At 34.8% G+C, this 13341-nt stretch overlaps 1 protein-coding gene across 3 annotated transcripts in view; it reads right to left on the reverse strand.

The window, feature by feature from the left end:
- Positions 1–13341, reverse strand: part of LOC150107299 (fibroblast growth factor receptor 1-like) — a 334528-nt gene that overhangs the window by 212907 nt on the left and 108280 nt on the right. For all 3 annotated transcript variants that reach the window (XM_090391806.1, XM_090391807.1, XM_090391804.1), the window contains one exon: positions 5862–6022. In XM_090391806.1, coding sequence (XP_090247932.1) covers positions 5862–5949 — 88 coding nt within the window. In that variant the 5' untranslated portion in view covers positions 5950–6022. The remainder of the gene's footprint in view (positions 1–5861; positions 6023–13341) is intronic.

Raw genomic sequence — 13341 nt, forward strand, 5'->3', positions numbered from 1 at the left:
TGCAAAATAGTGTTAATACATGTTTCCACCTGATAATATCTTTTACGTCAACTCCCCAGCCTATGATGTCACTGGTGGCAAACTTTCATGTAAAACTGGGAGTAACGAACAGAATAATGATTGTCGGACCCCATATTTCCCATTTTCGCTCTGCTTTATTCGACATGATCTCAGCGCAAGACTACATAACGTCTTGGAAAAACCAACTTTATTATAGAGAAGTGAAACAACAACCCATGAAAAAATAAAGGAAAAAAAAAAAGAAGAAATGAAGGTCTGTATTTGTAAGATGGAAGAAAGCACTTGGAAAAGAAAGAAAAGAAAAGTTATTTCTGCATTGGACATACAATGCAGAACCAATTGAAGAACTTATTTCTGAATTATAAGCAATTAAGTTACTTTGTAAGTCATTAAGAACAAAAAAAATGGGTAGAACATCTAAATCAAATGGACAACAGACTACCAAAATCATTATACAAATATAAAATAAATGGGGGGGAAAGGTGTGAGGGGGAGAATGAGGCTAGAATAGGTCAGTTAGCGAAAAATCTATGTAAACATCTTATAAAATATAAGTTTATTTTGCTGCAAGTTGGAGGAAATTTAATAACAATCAGATTATTTATAACGAAATGTTCATCTCAGTTAGAGAATAATTTCTTTATTTCGTTGAAAATAATGAGAGTTAAATACATTTGGAAAGAAATAGTCGTGGATAGGACGATAAGAATGTCTACATATGAAAGCTTAAAGAAAGAAATATAAATCTAATTAAAGAACATGCGGCACGAGAATGTAGGGAGTTGGAACACTTATCGCTATTCACTAATTACACCCATCACCTAGACAGGCGAGCAACAGACTGCGATGGAAACATCTTAGATTGTTCAATGGCCATATTCCAGTTTGCTAAAATTCCACCAGGGAGACGAGCATTCTTGGCGTAGCTGCATGACTGGTAAAGCAGGGAAGAGAGGATGGAGTTTCCTGAAAATGAGGGAACAAAATGACAAGACGGAAGCAACATTAATTCCATCTCAACGGTGCAGATGTGTAAAGGAGTCTTAACCTGCTCCTCCCCCATCTCTTCGAGTCCAAGTTTCTGGGATTCCTAAGATGGGAGGAACATGTAATGCACTGTAAACATCGCAGTTCCAGGCGGAAACGTGCCGCAGATGGAAGGCAGGGAAAGTCATCACCGCTTTTCCCACGGGTGCACTGTTTCTCCTGCTTCTTTTTAAGAGGAGTTGGGGGAAGTTCACGCCGACATTTCAGTTCGTTTGAAAATAAGAAATGAAATTTGTTCCAAGGAGGTTCGCTAATTATTCAAATACAAATGAATAAAAATCCAACCGCTTCTTATAAAAACAGGGAGTAGAAGTGAAAACGCTAAGAATTATTCGCGTAAACTTAGTTGTATAGTGACAATGAGAGATGTAAACGTCGCTGAGTAATAATAAAAATCTGTTTTTTTTTTTGTAAATTTTCATTACTGTTGTCTCCACAGTGGACAACAGTAATGAAAATATAGAATACAGGTATCTTCAATACCTAATGAAACTGAGGATTGACAGATCAAGACATGAAGACGTGATTATCATCTAATTAAAATGAATATAATAATAGGTCGACAGCCTAAACCGTCTGGTTTGAAAGAACAAGTATCAGTACAGTAAAAATTAATTATTAAGTAAATTCTCAGTAAACAGAAACAAAAGCTTTTATTTTTTAAATCCACCAGGTTTTCTCTTGTGCTTGTTTGATTCGTGTCACAAATGCAAATAAACACAACTATTCCTTTTAAATTCACGAATTAGAAGTTTCAAATATTGCAACTGGTCGGTTGTTGATTACGCCAAAGCAACTGAGCCATGAAGTGACGTACGTCTGTAAATGGCGTGTGTTGTGTGGCCGGTTTGTATTTTATGGGGAAAAAAATCCTGTCACCATTGAAAGTGATTAACTTTACGAAGGCAGAATATCTTTTAAATACTAAACACAGAACGCAGCATATGTATGAGTGCTGCGCAAATCTGTATTAGCGAAATATGGAAAGCTTGGTCTCTAGAGTAGGGTTTCCGGACTAGCAAAAATAAATTAAAAATAAAAAAATAATAATAATAAAAAGAAATCAGCAAAAGAATCCTTAGCGCATCCACGATACGAATGTACTATATTAAAAAAAAAAAAAAAAAAACTTTCGTGGGTGTGAACGGTAAAGTGATCTTGTTGGTTGAGTCAAGAGTTTATAAAACACGGACGAACCTAGTTCAAGAGAAAGTAACTAAGGAGGTAGCAGTCCTTGTTACTGTTGAAAGAAAGAAAAGAGGTTAAGAACATAAAAAGTAAAAAAATAATAAGGAAGTGGGAGGGGTTAAGGTATGAAGGAGCAGTATAAGGAGAGAGAGAGAGAGAGAGAGAGAAGGAGCTTCGTGTTGTCAATTGTACGAGGTACAAAGATTACATAAATAGATTTGACAAATGGAAAGCTCATCCAGCTCCTTATAGTGTCCTTTATTCCTTCAATTCTCTCCTCTCATATTTGTTTTCTATGTTCTTATCCTCAACAAACAATGGTTAACTACCACATTCGGGGAAAAAAAAAAAAAAACTGCTATCCGCCATTAAACTAGTAAGTTGTGTACCTTAATTCGCACAGTATGTACTGTATATTTAAAGTTATGATAGCATAACATATTTGAGACTTGATCAACTTGATATTATTGCTAATATTGGTTTTCTGTTCGAAAGAAATTTGAATTTAAGAACATTTATGCGTATGACGGTTCCTTCAATTTCCGTTATAATTTCCTTGCTATTACCAAACCTAGAATTTAGTTTCCCACCCTGACGACACGCCAACATTTCTGAGCATGCGTGCACCTTCGTGCACACGAGCATCATTTGCAGAGGATTGACAAAAAAAAAAAAAAAAACAACTTGTACGAAAGCACGTTATGTATTATCAATAATCCAACTTACAGCTACAATGAACAGATGCAGAACAATACTTTACGAAGCTTACACTGGTACAACTTTATTTTATTTTATAGTAATTGCCACAACAGGTTGAAAAGCAATTGCATGTACTGTGAATGGGACTAAATTCAGGCGAATCCGCTTGGGTAGTCCAAACATTCCTCTCCCATCCACATCACATCCCTTTAATATTCCAGACCAAACTGAATAATCAAATCTTACCATGGTGAAGAAACGGACTATTATCCACCACTCCACTAATATTGATGTTGCATGCTTAAAATACAGAATAGTTTTTTTGCTTTCCCCTCCCAAGGGAAAAAATATCCATCTGATGACAAGGTAAGACTTCCAAGAGAGAGAGAGAGAGAGAGAGAGAGAGAGAGAGAGAAAAAATCGACGAAAAAGGGAGAGGGGAATGATGAGCAATACACACTCACGCAAATAAAAACAACTCCAAGTGCTCCGCTGCAATTCCAAATCAGAGTTATTCTTGCTTTACAACGTGGTCGTGATTTGCTTTGATTAATTTAGTTCCTTAAGGTATACTTATAACTGAAGCAATTAGGAAGCCATTCAGAATTACGTCAGCATAAAGTGGAGTAAGGGCCGCTCATGTGAGCGTGACGGAGTGTGACTAAAAGTATTTTTTCACAGACACAGGAATGACAAATGATAATCAAAAATAACTTGTTACTGCATCTCAAAGAAAGAGGAAGCATTAAATAAAACGGCGAGATATAAAGGGATAGAAGGAGGGTGAAAAAACGAAAACTATTAAAGATAGACTGCCGTCTCTGGGATTGCCCTTATCGGTTACACTACCATTAACAGTGAGCAGCCAAGTATACGTTGATACTATTCGAATGGCTCCCAGAATCAATATAAAAGTTGATTAGTACAATTGTCACGGATATATATCCGTTATTTGCATAATTCTTCAAACCGTATCGTTTATATATTTTTGAATACATTTCAATGCTTATTGAAGTGTATTTCTAGGGTTCCGCGAAAACTTGTAATGGTTCTCCAGAACATATGACATTTATAAATTGTTTCTGACAAAAAACTTCAGTGAATGGGGAAAATACTAATGTTTAATGAAATGACACTTCTAAAATGTTATATTACTTTATTATTTGTAATATTATGAACCTTTTTTTTTTTCATTAAAATATTTTACAAGTAAGGGTTCATTGTCATTCCTTTCAAATTTTTTTTAATGAAAATTTTCATAGAAGTCCTGGGGGAAGGTGGAAGAATATATTTATGGAGGGGGGGGTACGCAGTCTCAAAAAAGTTTAACATAGGTTTAGAATTATACAAATATGTGATGATAATATGCCACTAGTCACCCGCCTTTTCCTGAGGGTAGGTGAATAGGGTAAGCTGCATGGCTCTATGCTTGGACCACTGATATTTAATTTGTACATAAATGATTAGGAAATAATCTGAAGGGAAATATTTAGCTGTTTGCTGATGATGCAAAATTGGGCAAGGTAATACTATACGTAGTTAATCAAGGTGATGTGGAGAGCTTGCAAGATGATTTAAATAGTCTGACAAATATGGGCAAAACATAATGCCAATTTAATGTGAAAAAAGTGTCAAGTTATGCATTTTAGGATACAAAGATTACAAGCTGTGCAACACATTGAGGGAACTGTACTCCAGGAAATTGATGTAACCTGGGATTTGTTTTAAGTGAACTCCTAAAAAATTTCACTTTAGGAGTTGACTTTGAATTCCAACAAGTTCAAACTTAAAACCTTGACCTTTCTGAGGTCAATTTTAGTTTTTTCCTGTCAATCCATGCATAGGCCTTAGAAAGGCCTATGCATGGGTTGGCACAAAAGAACATAACGAACGATAGTCAAGATTTACTTATCAGTAGAACATAATTTAGGATATACAGATGATACAACCCTCATGGGAGAAACTATGGTCTGCTATGATCTGGAGTGATTGTTACTTTCCCCCTCTTAGATCATAGCAGACCAGTTGCCATAAGTTTTGTTTTGCTGGTGTTTAAATTACGCTCGGCTTTGTTACTTTCCCCTCTTAACCAATAGAATCAAAGCCGAGATTCGTTTAAACACCAGGAAAACAAAACTTATGACAGCTTGGATAATTTATAACAGAGAGAGATAATAGAAATCGTTAAAAGTTATGATTTACTTGGTTCAGAATCAGAAATGATGGTAAATTGCGAAGATGAAATTAAAAGAAGGATAGTCATGGGAAGAAAAGCTATGTTAAACCTGACAAAAATTATGAAAGATAAAGGTGTAAGGCCACGGAAGTTAGAATTGTTAAAGTAATTGTATTTCCAATGGTGAGGTATGGATGTGAAAGCTGGATTATTAAGAAGAAAGGCAGAAAGCAAATTGATTAGTTTGGATTATGGGCGTGAGGAGACTTAAGAATCCCATGGACTGCAAGAATGACCAATAAGGTTTAAGAGAGTATAAAGACAGAATGCTCCTTAGAGGCAATGATCGCTAAACAGAAGATGATGGGCATGTCATGCGAGCTGATGAAATACCCAGGTAGTAGGAAGATAAATAAAAAAAAATTACTCGACATCACTACTTTGATGTATGATAATCTTCGGAAGACTTAAAGACTGTAGTGTAATTTTTCAGACATTCTAAATAGTTGGTTGTTTTGCATTCTTTTAACAGAACCTCGCTACAAAATCTGAATGTTACTCATGTAATTCAACTGAATTTTTTTTTTCTATTCGGTTGTAAGAATAATAAGAATTTTAGAAGAATCTAATGGCAAAAATACTTGCCACTTATATCATTGCAAATATTAATAAATTCAAGCAAAGAAAAGTGTTGGGAACTAGGCAACAAAGAAACAGTGCGATCACTTACCTGCAGGCCTCTTATCGCCTCCGGCAAGGAGACTGCCAACGAAAACAATGAAAAGTAAGCTGCATATATTAGAACAATAAGTAGTCATGTTATCTCTTCTTCTTCCCTATCAAATCCTACGTCGTGCTCATTGTGCTGTCTGTTAATTGCACTGCCCAGTCCTGAAAGATATACAAATTCACTCTTTATACGCAATAAAGAAAATAAACTGAACATACATCAAATGACATGTTCTAATTTTCATATTGTAACCGGTAAATTATTAAATAATACTACACTGAAACTTATCAGAAAGCTATAGCTTATGTACCTTGTAATACAAATAGAAAGTCACCACAATCCGAGTATAAAGCAAAGGGACAATGATTGGAAAGATGAACTGAGGGTTCTCGTATTAAATCACTCGTTGCTATTTGAAACACCAATTATTCAGGTAACAGCAAAACTTGGAATGTATACAGTTCGAATCAGGAGAAAGGGAGGGGGCAAAAAAAAATATTGATTTCATCTTAATGGTGAAATCCAGTACTGGTTTTTGTAGTAATGTATCCAACTTAAGGACAAAAATGAGCAAATTTCTGCCAATCAATGATCAATTGATATTCGCTAACGCCTTTTATTCTAGGGATTAGACAAGGACGTTTTGCCCTGTCTAACTTTTAAAGTCTGAAGGACAGTCTTTTTCTTCACCAGATGCTGTTTGATCCATTCATAAATTGTAATAAATTATAATTATTATTATGAAAAGAGACATTGGCTTGCAGCTGTTATGCGAAGTGGATTTTAGTGGATAGAGAACGTGATAGTACAACAATTTCCATGCCGGAATTATATATATTTTTATATGTTAGGCACATGCAAGAGAAGTTGATTGGTCAACCTATAGTACGTTAGTACCATGCATGTCCAAGTTGTCTTAAAAAAACTATAACTGCGCCGTTTCCATGTGGACTGATCTAGTTTTACTTCACTAGCACCATTTTACTAAATCTATAGTGGTTGGACTTGTTTGTCTTTTTGTTGGCTTAACAGGAAGACGAGTGTTCTTCCTGGGGCTTTGCCGCCATGCCTCAGATGGCATGTAGTGCCAACACGCCTATGTCCCAGAGGCTCTCGATGCTGATATCCCTGAATAGTAGCCATGGCTGCGTTAAAGTACAAAAGTGTGAGTTAAAGCTAAATATATTTTGTTATTATGACAGCTGTTTCTCGAAGCAACAACACAAAATACAATTAGGTAGTAACACTACCTCTTCTTCTTCAACCTTCTGGTTCTGTCCACTGCTGGACGAAGGTCTCCCCCATGATTTTCCAGATCACTCGGTTTTCTGCCTCTCCCATTCATCTCACTCCTGCAATTTGTTCCAGTTCATCTCTTCACCTTCTTTTCGGTCTTCCTCTTTGTCTTGTTCCATCCATTGGTCTCCACTCTGTTGTTTTTCTAGTCCATCTCACTGCATCTGGCAATATGGCCAGCCCATCTCCACTTAGCCTGTTTAATGTATTTTAAAATATCCGTGACACCTGTTTGAGATCTTATCCAGATATTTGTCTTCCTATCTCTTAATGTTATTTTTAGTATACTTCTTTCCATGCGATGTTGTGTTGTTCTCAGCTTTTTGTTTAGGGCTTCTGTTAAAGTCCATATTTCTCCTCCATATGTTAGGACAGGAAGTATGCACTGGTCGAAAGCTTTCTTTTTTAGACTCATAGGGATGTCACTTCTGAACATGTCTCATTTTCCCATAAGCCATCCATCCAAGGTGAATTCTTCGTTCAATCCCTTTTCTTTGGTACTCCTCGAAGGATAACAATTGGCCCAAATATACATATGAAGTAACTTGTTCTATTTCATGGTTTTCAACTTTGATAATTCTATGGTTTATGTATTTATTCATCATTATTTTTGTTTTTTCTCATTTATTTTTAATCCAATTTCTCTGGAGGCTTCATTTAGCTGATTTAGCCTTTCTTCCAGATCTTCAAGATTATTTGCTATCAGGACAATATCTGCAAATTTCAGATGATGCAGCCTTTCTCCATTCATGTTTATTCCTTTTGTTTCCCAATCAAGGCTTCTAAAGCCTTCCTCTAGTGCAGCTGTAAATAATTTGGGAGATATGGTGTCGCCTTGCCGGATGTCTTTTTGTATTGGGAACTTTTCACTGTTTTTATATAATTTAATTACAGAAGTTGCATTATTGTAAATATGTTTTAGTGTTTCAATATATGATTTCTCAGTTCCCTGGGTTTCAAGTGCTTTTAGTATTGCAGATGTTTTAACTGAATCAAATGCTTTTTCATAGTCTATATAGGCCAGACATAAGGGTTTATTGTATTCAATTGATTTTTCAATGAGCTGTCTTAATGTGTGAATATGGTCCAAAGTATTGTAATTCTTTCTAAATCCAGCTTGTTCACAGGATTGCATTCCCTCTAGTTTAGATTTTATTCTATTATTAATAATTTTGGTGAAAACTTTATATATGGTGGGGTGTAGTTTTCAATTTCTTCCTTATTTCCCTTTTTAAAAATTAATATTAGAAGTGAATTGTTCCAATTTTTCGGAATTTTTCTCTGTTTTAGGCATTTATTAAAGAGTTGTCAGCTATTTCATTACAGGGCTTCCTCACGGTTTTAAGAAGTCTACCATAATCCATCTTCCCCTGTGGCCTTTCCATTCTTCATTTCCCGCAGTGCCATTTCCACTTCACCTTGTAAGATCTCAGGGGGTATCATGTTCTTCCTCACTCGAGTTATTCATAGATGATTCTTGGATGTCCTGGTCTTTGTCTTCATAGAGTTTAGTATAAAATTCCTGAATTCTTTTGATTATTGCATCTCCATTTTTTTATAAGTTCACCATTTTTTCCTCTTACAGCAGTTATTTCCTTTGTTCTAACTGATAATGTTCGTCTTAGGACCTTCATATTACTATTGTTTCTTTAATTTTCCTAGTATTATACGATCTAAGTTCATGTTTCATCCTTTTACGTATAGTTCTACAAATTTCTGCATATTCTATTTTATTGGTGTCATTCAAATCTCTTTTCATATCTCTTCTTTTCTTCATCAGACCTAAGGTTTCCTGTTTAAGTTTTTCCTCTCCTTGGTGCCTTTTTACACCTCCTATTTCTAGTGCACAATTCAAGATAGATTTTGTTAATAGTTCATTAGCATCATCGATGGCAGTAGCTGTGTCTAACGCTACCTGTTAGTAGAAAAAAAAAAAGGTATGAAATCTCAAACTATTTCATAATTCTTGCGAAATATACGCTTGGACAAAAGTTAACTCAGCACACGTACCTGCTCTTTATATATGAAAATATCCTGTTTAATTCTGAAACGGTAAAAATGATGACGTATCCACGACTCATCTCCCCCCCAATGAAGAGGCGTCTTTATTTTAATCTTACATAAAATGTTAAATATTAAAATGTTATACTTTTTACCTTATTTTTTTGCTGAAACCAATGTGTTTCTGCCAATAAATAAAACTTATTAGTAGTAATTGTTAATTACTTAAAAAAATCATCTAATGCCTTTCATTCTGCGAAGTAGTTGGAAATATTTAGCCTTAACAAGCCTTTGAAATCGATATCCTGCGCTTCCATTGCGCCCTTAGTGCTCGCCAGTAGTTGGATCCATCACTACTCCAGCAATTTGAAGACCGAGGAGAGAGTACCGCAAGCAATCTCATATTCTCGAATACTAGCCAATATTTTTATTATTGTCGGAAACAGATTATGAAAATTAAGTTAAGGGAATAATAAATCCCTCATCATTTCAAAGCCGAATAAGAAACTTGAAGATCGAAATTTAAGAGGTTCTCTTTTCGCTCGTTTTACTCTTCGAGTTTCTTATTCGGCTTTGAAATAATGAGGGGTTTATTATCCCCTTAATTTAATTTAAGTCGCCGAAAAAAATAGCCTCTTAGCTCTTTATTGTAGATTATGAAAATGTTCTTTATGAGCGATGTTTCTGATTTGCGGGTTTAAAATTCGGAGTTTCCGAAAGGGGGAAACATTTGCCTGTGCCAGAAATCGGCTATCTGGGAATTTATTTAATAATAAAATTTAAACAATAATAATAACAATAAACAAAAATGGCGTAAGTCGTACCTTAATTTATTGATTTAAAATAATAAATCTTTTTATGGACAATTCTGATAGAGCCACAGTTTTAATCTATATTTAAAATACTAATGGACCAGGCAATGTTCGAATATCTAAATCAAAATGGCATCCTTAGATTATAAAACTTGAGAACAACTGAAAGTGCACAATAAGTGTAACGAAATGTTAATTTTTTTAAAAAAAAAGTTTAGAAACTATTTTATGAAATTTTATAAATCCACTGGATACAATAAGCGTTTAAAACTCTTCTTAGCAATTATACACTTTTGTATTCTACTAAAACGTACCTAATTTATTTTTCTACTTTATTGAAACTGAGATAACGCACGATGTTTTTGGATTACCGTATTAAAGACAAATTTTCCAGAAGAAATAAAAAAAAGTTTTTGAGATCAATGTAGCTATAAATCTTCATATAATCTATTCTTCCTAATTCAGAAATCTCTTGTTGGTGTGTGCACATACATAAAATTAACAGATTCATTGGTTGTATTAAATATGGAAAAAAAAAATCTAATGGGAAAATTGAGAAAATAGGTTTTTCGCACTCCAGTTATTACTTAGCAAATTTATTTAGCAGGGAAAACTGCTAAGACCGAATCCTGAGCCAAAGGATTCCTTTGTCTTAATACTGTACCGTGTGAAACCTCCCTCCCCATTTTAGTTTAGTTTTCTCCGAAGCTATGCTCGATAGGAAATGAGACTACAAAGATCACCCCTTCAAAATGGCATGGTTTCTTGAACTTACACACCAAAATTTTAATAAATCTAAGAAAAAAAAAATTTAAATCCATAACTGAAAGAGTCGGCTATATTGGATTTCAGAATCCAAGGTCCTAGCCAGGAAAATATCTAAATCGAAGAAAACCAACCAGTAGGCACTTTCTAATTCTGTAAGATTTACAGAAAGTGCAAGTCGTAATTTCTGATACTCCTGCACATCAACGTTGCAATTGAGGCTACATCCTACTTTTGAGCAGGAAGTTATTATTGTGACCAAATGTTAGAACACGCGTCGGCCAATTTTTCTATTAGCTTACTTTCACTCCCCCTCTTCCTATTCCATTCCCTCTCCCTCTGATTATTATCTCGAGATCTCCCTTTACTACTTCAAATGTCATCCTTTTGTTAAAATTTGCAGTTTGGTTTCGTATTCCAGTTCCCCGGCTCCCATCCATCACGTGATTTCAGATGCTTCTGTTATTCAGTTTTATTAGGTCTTCAACTTCAACAAGCTGAATTATCTCGTAACTTAGCGCTACTCTAATTGGTTGCCTTCAAATCTCGACGATGTTCCTTTGATAAGTTGCTTCCTTGTACAAGTGATTTTTTTTTTCTTCCTGTGCCGAGGGTGTACACGCATCTTGCTCGCCGAGGATTCATATCACATGGTGCAATTCGATGCAATCTGATTTGACGTCCAAAAGACTTCCGGAAGTATAATTATACTATCTGCACTGATATATACCGAAGTTGTAGTTCACATTCTACTCCGATTAACTCCTTGTCTTGAGTTCTTGTTCGGAACTGCACCATGACTAGCACGAAATCTGTAATATAAAGAATGCTGACAAGTAAATAGGTGGTCAGAAACACAGTAAACTCTCGATTATCTGCTTATTTTTTTTAAACTATAATCGTGTTGTAATTTAAGGGTTCGCAATATAGTTAGAAATTTTGTATATTATGTTTTTATAACGATATTATCTCTCATTAAATACATGTGTAATTATTTTCTCTTTTAGTGACTGTGCATTAATTAATTTCGACACTAAGCATATTTTGCAAAAAGCTTTTTTTTTTTTCAACTATCTGCATAACGCGCCTAGATACATATGTCCCCCCCCCCCCCATGTTTAGTATTGACAATGCAGGTCCACGTTTCCTTTCTCTTATGGATATTACTGGCAGCGTCTTTGACCGAGTGGTTAGCGTATCCCCTTTTCAACATGCTGAGGGTTCGAATTTCGCTGTGGGCATGGGTGTTTGTGATTGTCTTTAGGAGAAAGATGGATTTCGTCACCCGGTGTGATACCATGGCACGACTTATTGAAGGCCTAAAGCAGCTTGAAAAAGTTCCATATGTTTGGTCTCTCGAGCAGCGTTTTCAGACTATGTAAAATATATAATTAAAAAAAAAAAATATATGGAAAAAAATCCTTAGTCCACCCACAGTACAAAATTTATTATAGATTTGCAAATAACCTTTTCATGGGTGGGAGCTACATTAAAAAACGCTAAATTATTTTGATGAATTCTTTGTTAATTTTGATAACAATGCTATTAGATAGCTACTTAATCCAGAACCTTTATTTCATACCATAATGGTAGAAATTCGAAAAAGACACCAATTTGAATTATAAGTGATCAATATCTTAGCTACACTATCACTGGAATATTTGCGATGGATTAGTTTTCTATAAAAATTCAGAAATAAATGTGGACCAATGATAAATAATTTGCTTTCAGATGAAAGAACAGATTCCTTTCTTTTTTTTTTGTTGAAATCACTGTGTGTGTGTGTGTGTGTGTGTGTGTGTGTGTGTGTGTGTGTGTGTGTGTGTGAGAGAGTGAGAGATTAAAGGAACAATTAAAAACATTTTTAAGCATTGGATTAAAAGTGTTTAAAGTGAAACCAGTCCATAATTTGAAATGCATCAAGAAGCACAATATTTTCTAATTGTGATTACCAAACAGTAATGACAATACGACAAGAAAGCGCTTGGGTAACATCCATTTCATGATTTGACTGTAGATGGAGCGTCAGTGACAGACCTGGCTAATAAAGCATTATGCACTATCAATGTTATTTACTTAGTCTAATTTCATTTGTTAACTATCGTTTTTCCGTTGGTTATGAATTTTCAAGTTCAGGCTTAATAATTCTTATCTGATTGCAATATATATTAATAAATAGGATAGCAAGAAAACACCTGCACACTAACACTTCTTGAAATTCCGTCATGTGCAGAAATAGGACATATTTCGTTTTACAGTAGTGCACAAGGTAACTACAGCAATGGGATCACTGTTAGGCAGCACTTTCTTTTTAGGAAAAATGAAATAAGCTAACTTATTCCTCAAACTGACTTATTTGATTTAACTAGAGAAGATGAGTGCTGTTGTATGACTTTGCAGGGATAGATAAAACCAATTAACTAAAGTTGTATTAATAATATATAGTTTCTTTATTATCATAATTATTTGTCTTCCGTCAAGAGACTCGAGTCTATCTAGAGTGGCAACAACATGAGGTACCAATTACCAATGTTAACATGTACTGTAAACGTATACGTATCTTTGACAGTACATGTTAACGCCCCTACCAAATGTGTTTGATGTCA

This window comes from Typopeltis vanoorti, chromosome 4 (assembly GCF_054136105.1).
Source record: "Typopeltis vanoorti isolate ZY-2024b chromosome 4, IOZ_Tvanoo_1.0, whole genome shotgun sequence".
NCBI classification, from domain to species: domain Eukaryota; kingdom Metazoa; phylum Arthropoda; class Arachnida; order Uropygi; family Thelyphonidae; genus Typopeltis; species Typopeltis vanoorti.